Below are 13,242 nucleotides of genomic sequence, written 5' to 3' on the forward strand. Positions count from 1 at the left end.
CAAAAATAATCATCTCTCTACACATTCACTCAGTTGTTCTTTTCATACTATACCTTAAAACAAAATGTCTATGTTTATGCATTGAGCAGACGCTTTTATCCAAAGCGACTTACAAATGAGGATGTAACATTAAAGCTAACGTCAAGGCTACATAGAAGGAAAACCACTAGCCGGAGGTGACGGGGATGAGTACAGAAATAGAAGTGCAGTGGAGGGAGTAGGGAAGTACAGGGTAAGTGCTAAGGTAGGAGATGCTTTCTGAAGAGCTGGGTCTTTTCAAGGGTTTCTTGAAGATAGACAGGGTCACCCCTGTTCTTGTAGTGCTCTGTTGGTCATTCCACCGTCGCTGAACGACACGAGAAAAGAGTCTGGATTGTCTTAAGCGTGGTGTAGGCACCGTTCGACAACAACCCCTTGAGGAATGGAGTGACATAAACCTTTGTGATCGATCAGAATAAACTCCAAGAGATTTTAGTTATCTAAAGGATACTTGCTCCTTCTACGTTACTTGTCATATACAACACAAATAACTACTCTAATGTAATTCTCTCTCATGTATAAATATATATGTAATATATGTAATATTTTTTCTAAAAAAAATAAAAAAATCTTCAGACTCAGAGAAATATTTAATAATTTATTAAAATCATAGCAAAACTACACTGGCAATGTTTTACTGGTAAAAATACATGATTCCTAAAAAACCTGTCAACACAAAACCAAACAGTGATGCATTCGTATCACCTTGATTCTGATCACTTCGTCGCATAAAAGCCTCTCATCTGATTGTGCTGATAAAGGGCTTCTCTGTATCAGCACTGTTACTGTGTACTGGAACACTGTATGTGATGTTCCAGCTTCAGAGGCCAGGCTGAGTCGATACATCCTTTGATTTTAAAGTAGAAAATACTCTCATTGCTTGACATTGGTATGCAATAAAAAAAACATTTCATCTTTACAGAATTACCACATAAATCAATTAGACTAATTTCATCACATGTAAAGTTCTGTCTGTCAGCATCATACAGATTACAAAATCTACACCAGACATAATGTAAACAAGTTTCCCTGCATCTTCATCAGTGCGTCTTCTTGCTGGATCAGGGACGAGTCATATTTTCCACCTGCAACACAATAGCTTTGATAAATCACTTGTAATGCTTTACAGGAACAGATTAAATAAATACACTAACAACAATTTAAAGACAAGTAAAAGCAACAAAAACATGAGCATTACTATTAAGAGTTGTTGCTAGGTCAGCGAGTGCAGCTTCAGGAGATATGTTGCCCTTCGCCTTATGTCTCCTTCGCTGTTGTATTGGACGGCTTCTAAAAGTGAAAGCCCTCCCTGCCCCACAAACTCCTCTGCAACCTGAAGACAAAATAATCCTCATTGTCCTGTAAAGCCAAAGCCAACTGGTTTCATTCAGTCACGAGACACTGCTTACCTGCGGACTACTAACCACCATCATGAACAGGACATCCAGACTCAGGGTCACCATTTCCTGATCGGCCATTTTAAGAGTGCCACAGAGGGCAGAGAGCAATCCCGCCTGAGCCAGCAGCATGCAGAACTCCTTCTTCTTGTGGGCAATATTGGCTAAAATCCTGAGGATCTAAGTGTAACAAGACAGCAAAGATCAGTGAGACGGGGACGCATTGTTTGGTGGGTGTACGGAAAACAGAAGATTGCAAAGAAAAAAACAACAACAACATAAAAAAACCACCTTAGGCTCAGTCAGAGAATAGCAGAGTGATAACTGTATTGATTATTATGTGTAACTATGACAAAAGTTCAACACAAAACATCAGCATGTGGCTTCAGTTTGCACTTACCATTGTATTAATGCCGTGAGAGAAAGGCAGAAGCCGGATCAGTCCGGGCACCAAGTTGCGAGATAAGAGAGCAGAGCAGAAATCAGTGGAGTGAGCTGGAACAGAGAGTGGTAGGAAAGATAAACAGACCCATCGCATCATCGGCAGAAAACACTGACACAGCAGAGCACATCAAATCTCAGATGTGTACAGAAAGAGCCCCCCCCCCCCCCCATACCAACAGTTAAATATAATGTAGATCTAAATAAATGTGTAAATAAACAATATTCTAGAAATGCTTTAGCAACAACAATCATGAAGTGTAAAAAGAGAGCTGCGTGGTACGAACAGTTCTTAAACTCTGTCTCCAGTCCCACATCCTGAACAAAGTCATGCGAGCGATCAAAGGTGACTCAACCGTTTGGGTCGGACCTGTGAGGTTGTTGAGGACCCAGGCCGTCTCTCTGGCCAAGGCTGGCTGGGTGTGCAGGTAGGCCTGAACTAGTGCACACAGGGCAACAACGAGGTGGACGTCCCCCGCTTGAGGGCCGAGATCTTCAACAGGGCAGGAGGACAGGAGGTTTCCAACACACCTGAGCAGAGGACAGACAAGCTACAGAGGACAAAAAAAAGCTCTTATGATCCATATTCACTGAAAGAGCAAAAAAAAAAAACAAACAACAAAAAACCCTTTTTCTATGACATGAAGATTACACATAATGAATATCATAGAATACTACTTCAGAATTTAGATTATTCTGTCTTCACTATAAAATGATTAAATCTGGATGAAAAATGTCATTAGAACAAAAGAACTAAACTTAATAGGCCAAATCAGTCATTTGGGATTAGATTCTTTTTTTGGGGGTAAACATTACCTAAAACACCCATTTATGGGATGTAAGAACCTGAAATAATATCTCTGATGTTGAGGATTCCTTCAAAGTGCCACACCGATAAGCAATGAAAGTGCACCGATGAATAATGTCTGCAACATTGTGTTATCCTCTCTTTTTTTTGGTTTTTCTCATAAATCAGTAGTGATGGCAGTCTTGTCTCAAAGAATATTTCAAATTTCTTTAAAATCATATGCTACCATTGATATCGCCATGGTGAAGAATAAGATGAAAGACTTCGGTTGGTATTTGTTTAGAGAAAAACAAGAAGATCCCCACCAGCTCCACTCCTTGGTCTTTGTTTCCTTCGGCCACAGCTCCACCTAGTGACACCAACAGGGAACTGCACTGCGACAGGGCCCCTTGGGCCAAGAGCTCCCTGTGATCGCCAAAGCTGGTAAAAGCAGAGGAAAGACAAGGAGAAGTGTATCAACAGGGAGAAGTGACAAGTTATGAAACATAACGAGCTCTTTCCGACAACACTAACCTGCATGTTAAGTAGTGCAAACACCACGCACACTCAATGGCAGGAGCCAGGCCAAAGTCTGGGTCAGGAGTCAGGACTGATAACAAGTGTGAAGGTAAGCTAGAGGCCAGGACCATCCTGCAGACACAGAGAAAAGTACAACCCAACCGACAGCACCGTTTATTATCAGCGAGGTCTTGCAAAAAAAAAAACCTTTTAAAAGGGACAGTTAGAAAGAGATTGACTGGTATGCCCTGAGCATACTTACGGGGCGACTTTCTCTGATGCATCTTTCGTCTGGAGAAGCTGAGAGAGGGTGAAGCCCACAGCTTCCACCACTGCAAGGTTATGTCTCTGGTTCTGGGCGGACAAACAAAAATCAAGCTATGTTTGAAATTTGACTTTTAATCAAGTGTCACAATTCCTAAAAAGAAGATCTGCCTATTAAAACCGAGTTGTTTAACACTTTTTTTTAAGCTTACCTCTATGCAGTTGGCCAGAGCTGGTATGATTCCCTGGGCCAGGAGCTTCTCTTTTACAACCTCACTGTCTGGACATATATTACCAAGTGTGTAGAGACACAGCTCCTGTGTACATATGGACAGAAAAAAAAAAAAAAAAAGAAATGGTGCAATGGTTAGCTGCTAGCATTGCACACAAAGCAGCCTGATATGACTGAGTACTCACTGTGAACTTGGTGCTCTGGCCAGACAGGTAAGTGAGCAGGTAGGGAGTGGCAGGGAGGCAGGCTGATGCCACGCTGGTATGGGGAGAGTGAGACAGCTCATGAAGACACCGAACAGCCTGGAGGCGGCACTGGGCATTAGATCCGGTGAAGAGGCCGACCAGCAGATGCATACTGTTCTCCTGCCTGAGCAGAAAGAGAGTCACAGGCAAACATGACTTCTGAGAAACGGAGGTAAACATAGTTTAAGCTCATTTGACATGTTCATAGACATTACTATCATACTTGAGGAAGGTGAGCTGCGCTGATGGGTCACGCAGAGCTTTACTCAAGGCTCTCAGGTGGACTTCCTTCTCCGGCCCGCTGTGCTGAAGTTTGCGGAGCAAACCGACCACATCCTGATGAAAAGGGACACTGGCACGTTGGGTTGAGCTCTCATTTTACTGAAAACTCCCCACAAAACGTGCCACTCACCTGTTCTCCTGAGGCTGTGTCATCCTCTTCATTCAGAAGAAGTCTCTTGCTCACCAGCTGCCGGTCTCTGCGGGCTTGTCGCAGAGCTAAAATAACACACAGATATCCCCCATACTCGATCCTTTAATCATCTGAGAGTAACCAGTCCTCCTTAACTGTTAAGTACGTATTCAACCACAGGAAAACACAGCAGCTGAAGAATTGACTAACCCAATTACCAACCCAAAGTGGCATAATGACATTGATTTTACAATAAAGATGAGCATTAAAAGTTTATCTGCAGGACCCCTCTTCGTTTAACTGAACACAACCAGTTAACAACTAAACGTTGACAAGCGAAGATAGAAGTCTAACCGGCACTAGTTTGTCGTCACTCAGAGGTCACAAACCAACAACAGCTTATGTATTACCAGTATCTGAGTAACATTAATATAACAAGGTGTTATGTAGAAAGAGAGAAAAAAAGAAGTTAACCAAAACAGTGTGTATCAACGTTAACAACCTCGCTCATGCTCTCGCCTCCTCAGCTTGAACTCCTCCAAGCTGTCGTTTTGACGACCAGCTTTATGACGAACCTTGTTTAACCTCCACATTTGGCAGGAACTTCCAGTTGCAATATGACATGTAAATACGCCAGTTATTATTTCACAATGAAAGTGTGGCTACAAACTGTAGCATTGACAGCATCCATGTCCGTCCATAGCTGTTTGAACTCTTCTTCGTCGTTGTAAGTCTGACTCTCAGGAGCTGCTGCAGCGCCATCTGGAGGACCGAACCAGCACAACCCTCTGACGTCGGTCTGTCTCTGAAGCCCATATGACAGACATCTGCAATTCAGCTCAGCCAAAGTAAACAATATAATTTCTGATATCCCGAATGAAGCTTGTATAAAAACAGCAACAGCTGTTTTTTTAAAGAGATTGAGCTGAAAAGCAGTCATCTGCAATATGCAGATACACTATATTGCCAAACGTATTTGCTCATCCGCCTTTACACGCATATGAACTGAAGTGACGTCCCATTCTTCATATATAGGGTTTAATATGATGTCGGCCCATCCTTTGCATCTATAACAGCTTCAACTCTTCTTGGAGTGTGTTTATGGGAATTTTTCACCATTCTTCCAGAAGTGCATTTATGTGGGGTCAAACACTGATGTTGGACTGGAAGGCCTGGCTCACAGTCTCCACTCGAATTCGTCCCAAAGGTATTCCATCAGGTTGAGGTCAGGACTCTGTGCAGGCCAGTTAAGTTCCTCCATTCCAAACTTGCTCATCCATGTCTTTATAGACCTTGCTTTGTGCACTGGTGCACAGTCATGTTGAAGGAGCCATCCCCAAACTGTTTCCACAAAGTTGGAAGCATGGAATTGTCCAAAATCTCTTGGTATGCTGAAGCATTCAGAATTTGTTTCACTGGAACTAAGGGGCCAAGCTCAGCTCCTGAAAAACAACCCCACACCATAATCCCCCCTCCACCAAACTTTACACTTGGCACAATGCAGTCAGACAAGTACGGTTCTCCTGGCAACCGCCAAACCCAGACTCGTCCATCAGATTGCCAGATGGAGAAGCGTGATTCGTCACTCCAGAGAACGCGTCTCCACTGTTCTAGAGTCCAGTGGCGGCGTGCTTTACACCACTTCTTCCAACGCTTTGCATTGCACTTGGCGATGTATGACGTGGATGCAGCTGCTAGGCCATGGAAACCAATTCCATGAAGCGCTCTATGCACTGTTCTTGAGCTAATCTGAAGGCCACATGAAGTTTGGAGGAAATTTCACGAATTGACTTGTTGCACATGTGGTAACCTATCACACCTGAATTTAATCATTTGGATGGAGGAGTGAACACTTTTGGCAGTATGGAATGTTAAAAACCGCTTTGTCACGCTCAAGCATTGCTCTGCCCCTTGTTCTGTCCACAGCACCTGAGGGAGGACTCAGTTAATGAGAAAAAAAACAAAAAAAAAACTATAGAGTTTAATTTGTATCAAAAACACAATGTACAGTCCACATATGAAAGTTCTACCAAATGCATAAAACTTCATGTATTAAAAAACAGACTTTGACCAAACCTCAGTTCAAATAACTGTCATGTTACTTTTCATCAATATAGCTTCAAAATGCTAACGTTCTTTTTTCTACACAAAATCTGTGTTCCGTGCCACATACCAGACAAAGGGGACAGTGGTAAATAAAAAGTTGAAGCCAGAGAACAGAGGACTTTGTCTTTCACTTGATTATAGTATTGAAATCACTCAATCTGAGATGTGAGTTCATAGAGGTACACCAGTTGAGGAGTTTCAAAGGGCAAATTCTTGCAAATGACAGATCACGTGTTAAAAAAATCATTTGTAAATTAAATCACTTACTGAATGTCATGAGCATTCATTCCATTGAACAACCATACTCTTCTCTCGCTTTCACGCCATTAAAATGGCACCATAACTTAAGAAAGTAGAAAAAGACGGCTGTGGCTCAGCACATAGAACAAATGACAAAGATAAAAATTGTATCGAAATAAAAAAGAAATCCCGCTTCTTGCAGTTTTACGTTATCTTTCTAACCACGGCGGGATAATTCGAAATGATGTGCGGCTTCGTCCTGAGGTTCGATTGAATCAGGCCAAACGTCTTCACGCTTCTGTGCTCTTGGAGGACTTCTTTTTCTATAGACGATCACAGGAAGAAAAAGCAAAAAGTTATCATTCACCCGCACTGAAAACGATCACAGTCGCGGTATCGAGCTGTGGTAGGTCTATCTGTGGATACCTTTTTGTGGGTGTCACCTGGCGTAGTTTGGATGGCTTGTGTTGCTGTAGTTTCTGCTTCTATTTCCTGTTGTGTTTCCAGGAGCTGGTCTGATTTTAATTTGCTTTTCTCTGAGGAAATCACAAGAAAAAGCAAATAAATTGACATAAAATACATCCAAACCGTACTCTGCCAAGTATACAGTGGGTTAATTACTCACTTTTCTTCTTCTCTTTGGGAGGACTTGTCTCCAGACTGGATGGAGGCAGGGATTCTGTCTCAACAGAAATCTTTTTCTTTTTCTTCTTCACTTCAGTAATCTGCTCCTGCTTTTCCTCCCCACTATCGACCTCCGATGTCTTGGCTTTCGGCTCTGAAATCTCCTCATTGTGATCAGCTTTGTCCTTCTTTGTCTTTTTCTTTTTGACTATCGGCTCTGAAGTGTCTTCATCAGGATGCTCCTGTTTCTTCTTTTTTGCTTTTTTTTCTATAAGCACTTCCTCTGGATTTTCCTCACCATCAAAAGTCTCATTCTTCCTCTTCTTTGTTTTCTTTTTTTCTACAATTTGCTCAGGACTTTCTTTGCTTTCCTCATCATGTTGATCTATATTATCTGTCACTTCCTCAGTTATGTTCTCTAAATTCTTTTTGCTATTGGCTTTGTTTTTCTTCTTTTTTACTTTCTTTTCTTCAGCATTGTGCTCTGATTCGTCCTCACTCATAACTTTAGTTGTATCCTCCAATGTCTGCTCTGTATTTTCCTTTATTTCATCAGCTTCTTGTTCTGGTTTTCCCTCACTATCGAGCACCGTTTTCTTCTTTTTTACTTTCTTTTCTGCAGCATTGTGCTCTGATTCGTCCTCACTCATAACTTTAGTTGTATCCTCCAATGTCTGCTCTGTATTTTCCTTTATTTCTTCAGCTTCTTGTTCTGGTTTTCCCTCACTATCGAGCATCGTTTTCTTCTTTTTTACCTTCTTATCTTCAGCTGTGAGAAGTGAATTTTCCTCACCATCAGTTTTCTTTCTTTTCTTCTTTTTGGGTTTCTTTTCTTGTTCAATGGACTCTGAAATGACGGCACAATTAATTTTGTTCTCACCCATTGCGTCTTCTTCTGTCTCTCCTTCTGTTTTTTTATTTCCCTCCACAGGTTCATCGACAGCTTCTTTCCCAGTGTCAGCTGCCTCATTGAGATTCCTTTCCATCTTGTCCTCACTTGCCTCCTTGTCTTTCTTTTTCTTCTTCTTTTTCTTGGGCTCAGACAGAGTCTCAGTAGGTTGTTCACTGGGAGTTACAGGGGTCACTATCGTTTGAGTCTGTTTTGCAGGTGAGAGTGTAGATGCTGCTGGTTTTTCATCTACAGTGCTAAGGTTTTGCTCTTGGCTCGAGCTGCCAGAGGTCGATAAAAGTTCAGTCTTTTTTGGCCCGCTTTTCTTGGATTTACTCTTCTTTGTTGGTGTCTGCATTGCCTCCCCCTTGTTATTCTTCTCAACTGTCCCATTATTCAGCTGAACAGAGGCGTCTTTTTTTGCAGGAGGCGCAGCCCGTGGTTTTCTGACTCTCTTTTTCTTGGGTTGGGGTGGAGATGAGTCCAGAGCATTGATGGTTTCCATCTTGGCTATGTCATTCTCTGTGGAGACAGAGCAAAGCAAAACTGGGCAAGGAGGCACAAATGTTTCAAAGAGAACATCTATGGCAGGTGAACAGCTACAGTACACAACTCTGTTGGTATGAAATCACTGTTTTCCTACGGCGAGCCTGTTCAAAGTGCTGTCCTGTCCTGTGGTTGTCTTTCCCCCCTGCTGTTTCATCTCTCATCATTTCCAGCATTTTCCACATCTCCACCTGTGCATTTGGTTGCTTTCCTACATGAAAATCTCACTTGTATGCCACGCTCACTTCTCCTCTCGCCCCGGAGCTTCAGTTGATGAAATTCAGACGTTTTTAAATTAAACTTCAACTTGGTGTAAATCACGAATCATCATGATTCTCCCCCACCAGCTCATCCTTTTCCCACTTCAAACTGTTTTGTTTTGCTTTTTAAAACACACTCACTCCTACCTGTCATCTGCTGGACCAGTTTCTTCCACTTCTCCACATCCAGACTGCTGTCAGAGTCTGAATCGTCGCCTCCATCAGCTGCAACCTTGTCTGATGTTTGGGTTTTTGGCTTCTTTGCTTTGTTGGCCTTTACTGTAGCCTTTTCTGTGCTTTTTCTCCTTTTAGCTGGAACGGACTGACAAAAGAAGAGGGTAAATGGCGCCTGGTAAAGTTTCGGAAAGGCCAAAGTGTGAAATACAAAGAGAGAAAAAACTAACCTTTTTTTGAGATGCTGGCTTTTTTACAGGTTTACTCGTCTTCTTTGGTGTGGCAGGTTTGCCTGGACATAGAAGAGAAAGAAGTGTTTTAAAAAGATTTGAACACTCCTCTACCTACAGCCTGAGAGATTGCTGTTAGTACTACTGCATAAAGCATGACTGATACTTCTGACCTTTGGTCCGACAGGAAGAGGTTTGCTTTTGACTTTTTGTGACTGGTGCAGCATTTGCTACAGCTTAAAAAAAGAGATATTCCACAGATGGACACGAGTACTATCAAAAAATAGTCGAAAAACCCTCCTTAAAGCATGTTTTATGCATCACTAAAGTTTTATCTGAAGTAGGTTTGCACAGAATATACGTTTACTGACCGCAGCACAAGACATATGCATCAAACTTCCTTTTATAAGTTTAACAGTGAAATAGGTGGAGAAAATGATGCATTCGTTGCTGTATGCATTAAAATGTGACCTCTTTCTGTACATCTTATTTACTGCACTGCTGGCCTCCAAATAACCAATCACGCAACATATCCATGTGGCCACAAACATATATAATTACACTTTAAGAAAGAAATCTCCAGAAATCCTCTATAGACGGCACTCCTGGTTCCTGTCAGTGAATGTAACAGTGGTACTAACAGTGGAGCCAACTTTCAACTACTTTAGTGAGTTTCAGAAAAAAACACAAACACAAACAAACAGGTTATACCTTTAGTTGGAGTCCTTCCTCCTTTTTTTTTGGAGTCACTAACAGGAATGAAAACAATGGTTTAAATTGAGCCACTTTAGCCGAACCGAACAAACGAACATGTTCACTTAATGAGACGGAATGCTATTTTATGCTTACTTCAACCACGATTTGTAGATGTCAAATAAAGAAACGGATGTGTTTGTCTCCTCCTGCAGAAAAAGAAAGCAAAAAGCAAAAAAAACTGTGAGCACAGCAAACCTTGTGAAAATCAGTTACAACATTTTAATCTTAACACAAAGCACAGGCTCATGGAACAGTTCCCACACCAGACTTTTTAGGTTCAGTCAAGCTTTTGATTGAATATACCTCTGTTTGAATTTGTTTCAAGAACTGAAAAGCTGGAGGAATATTAGCATAAACGTGTTACCTGCATCATTTTGAGGACTGGCTCTTTGAAATTTCAATATTTTGGTCTGTTTGGGGGGGAAGGATGCGTCCCCAAAGCTGGTGATTTTGACTTTATCCATTAAACTTAATGATTAAAGGCTCTGTTATGGGATGAGAATGTTTCACTTTCCAGCATGAAATTATTACATAAACTGATGATGAGCTTATATAATATGCTGCAGAGCTGTTAAACTACCCAACAGAATAGTGAGATATCAGCCACAACATTAAAACCAGCTGGGAACGACACTGATCATTTCATAATAATGAAGTGTTACTGATAAGGGTTCTTGGTGTCGTTACTCTGATGCACACCACCCTTCTAAACCCAATTTGTTGCAGACCAAGGCGCCAAACCTGCCTCCAAATTACCCCGAGGCCAAACCAATCAGGCATCTAATGTGCTAGGTACAAAATGTCCCCATAACGCAACTCACAGGGCCCAAAGGAGCCCCTGCCAACATAATAGTACCAGACAAGATAGAACCACAAGAAGGGCCCGAGTTATTGTCCGGATGGGTCAGAGCTGTTCTTGCAGCATGGTTCAGTGTTATAGTTAGCTCTACTTTATACATCTACAGCAGTTGAATGCAGCATACAGATTAATGCAACAGTTATAACAACAAAACAAATATTTAATAATTTGGTATAACACTGACAGACCATTTTACTACCCAGGACGTGCTTATGAAACTTAAAATAGATTTTTGTTGATATGAAACAGGGCTTAGCTCTGATGTCACATAGTTGACCATTTGATACATGATTTGCAACAATGAGACAAGACTTCAGAAGTTATAACGTTGTTAACCAGCAATATGTCAGTCACTGCATACAGAAGTGTGTGTCTGTGTGTGTGGGCAGTGTTGACCTGTGGGCTGTGGCTCAGTAACTCATCTGCCGCTGAATGCAAACCCTGCTCCTTCAAATGGCGGTAGATCAGCTGGTTCAGCTCGTGCTTTGATGCGTTCACAGACATGCTCGAAAGTCGGACTGTACGATCAATAATCACGCAAATCTAAGAAGAGCAGTATTTTCGTGTTAAACCTTGCCACATGGTGAACAGAATTACTTAAACCGAAACCCGCACGCAGAACTCTGACCTCAGGATGTAGTTTCTTCTACCGCTACTATGCATCATGGGAGCTGTAGTACTGTGGCGCTGTTGCGCAAATAACCTGAGCCATTCAGACCAACCCTTTCCTTCTGCATGCCCTTATTTTTCAATCTGCTCATAAATACTTTACTAGATTTTTACCTACGTTTCACATCCTGCATCACAAAGGAAATTTGAGATGTGGTTTAATGTCGCTAGTTAGTTTATGTTTTGATAAGGATACAAAATCTTTGTTTTACTTGTATTTTTCCACAGCAAATGTAACTATTTGATTAATCATCTCAGAGAATTTTACATTCATTTTTCAAATGTTTTAATAATTTTCAACAATCAATCAATTCCTGGTACACCCACTGAACAGATAATCCATCATACACATGGTCTATGGTTGCATTTGGATACAAAATGCTCAAAATAAGCTCCGCCTCAATTAACGACAACAGTAATATTCTTCTCATACACAGGTAATGATGATAATCGCATACTGTATAATATAACAGTATAAAGATCACAGAAACAATTTTCTGCACTGAGTACATTTCCTTTAAATGCTTGATGCACATTTTGGTTATAATACTTTTACTTGCATAAGATTTTCAGTCCTAGAAATGTTTACAGATGAAACACATGTTCTATTTTATTAAATTAAACAAAGTAAATAAAAGACAGGCAGCCATTTGTCGATTCTTCAAGATGTTGGAGTTAATTTAGTGGAATATCAAAACATTTAAGCAATTTTTTCTCAAATTCTTGATCTAGTTTTTTCTCCTGTATACCTTGATTTATACAGTATGACAACAAACTTGTGAAGTGATATGCTGGTGAGGGATCATTCACTTATAGGAGTTTCTTGTGGCTTCACCGAAGTGCGCTTTCCACATTTCAAACACATTCAAGATGACTGTACAAGTGGGTAAATGTGACTCTGTTAAATGTAATATTAAGAGGCTACGTTTCTCAGTTTTAAGGCCTCTCAAAGAGCAAGTATGCAAGATTTAATAGAGAAAATTTGTGGAGTACAAAGCGATGCTAAGGTGGAGGCCAACACAAACAATTGACTTGCTTGAGGAAATAAAACTATCCTTCAAGACTTAAAATGAACCTACTCTTTTTGTCACACATGTACAATTTCAGCTCTTTCTCTTGTGGCTTTAGGTTTTGCCGACTCAGCTCTCCTCTCCAATCTCTTCATATTAGAAAAACATCCCTCATCCACACGATCCACAAACTATCTAATCAAATGGACAAATCCGAGAGCCTCCAGGAAGGTCAGTATCCTGTCTGTCAGATGTTTGGATAAAAATGTGACCTAGTTTATACTGATTGGTTTGGGGGGAAACTGAAGGTAGTTGGGCACGGCAGCCTGCCGGCAAAGAGAACTGGTGGTGTAACCTTGGGTCAAACTAGAGGAGAGTAAGCAAAAGGTAAGGCGCTGAAAGAGCTCCATTCATCAGGGAAAAAAAACAGGAAAGGAAAGCGAGCGAGTGAGTGAGTGAGTGTATTCCAAGCTCCACGTCAGTGCTCAGTGAGTCTCACCCACCTTGATTTCGCCATCTTCTACAACCCCATCATCCCCCAAC

At 41.3% G+C, this 13,242-nt stretch overlaps 2 protein-coding genes across 2 annotated transcripts; both read right to left on the reverse strand.

Annotated features, from left to right (window-relative positions):
* Positions 1–642: 642 nt before the first annotated feature.
* On the reverse strand, positions 643–5,132 carry tmco6 (transmembrane and coiled-coil domains 6). The gene is made up of 13 exons (XM_072395809.1): positions 4,839–5,132; positions 4,337–4,422; positions 4,148–4,260; positions 3,865–4,048; positions 3,660–3,764; positions 3,446–3,537; positions 3,199–3,315; positions 2,991–3,105; positions 2,248–2,428; positions 1,837–1,931; positions 1,449–1,616; positions 1,238–1,372; positions 643–1,124 (listed from the first exon to the last, which is right to left on the reverse strand). Exons 1-12 carry the CDS (start codon positions 4,927–4,929, stop codon positions 1,253–1,255), a joined length of 1,467 nt encoding a protein of 488 aa, XP_072251910.1. The 5' UTR covers positions 4,930–5,132; the 3' UTR covers positions 643–1,124; positions 1,238–1,252.
* A 1,166-nt stretch (positions 5,133–6,298) lies between these two features.
* tcof1 (treacle ribosome biogenesis factor 1) lies at positions 6,299–11,652 on the reverse strand. Its single transcript, XM_072395810.1, has 8 exons — positions 11,417–11,652; positions 10,255–10,307; positions 10,117–10,154; positions 9,406–9,467; positions 9,149–9,323; positions 7,308–8,717; positions 7,109–7,218; positions 6,299–7,005 (listed from the first exon to the last, which is right to left on the reverse strand). Exons 1-8 carry the CDS (start codon positions 11,522–11,524, stop codon positions 6,973–6,975), a joined length of 1,989 nt encoding a protein of 662 aa, XP_072251911.1. The 5' UTR covers positions 11,525–11,652; the 3' UTR covers positions 6,299–6,972.
* Positions 11,653–13,242: the final 1,590 nt, after the last annotated feature.

The sequence above is a fragment of the Leuresthes tenuis genome, unplaced genomic scaffold, assembly GCF_036924035.1.
Source record: "Leuresthes tenuis unplaced genomic scaffold, fLeuTen1.0.hap1 SCAF_11, whole genome shotgun sequence".
Lineage (NCBI taxonomy): Eukaryota > Metazoa > Chordata > Actinopteri > Atheriniformes > Atherinopsidae > Leuresthes > Leuresthes tenuis.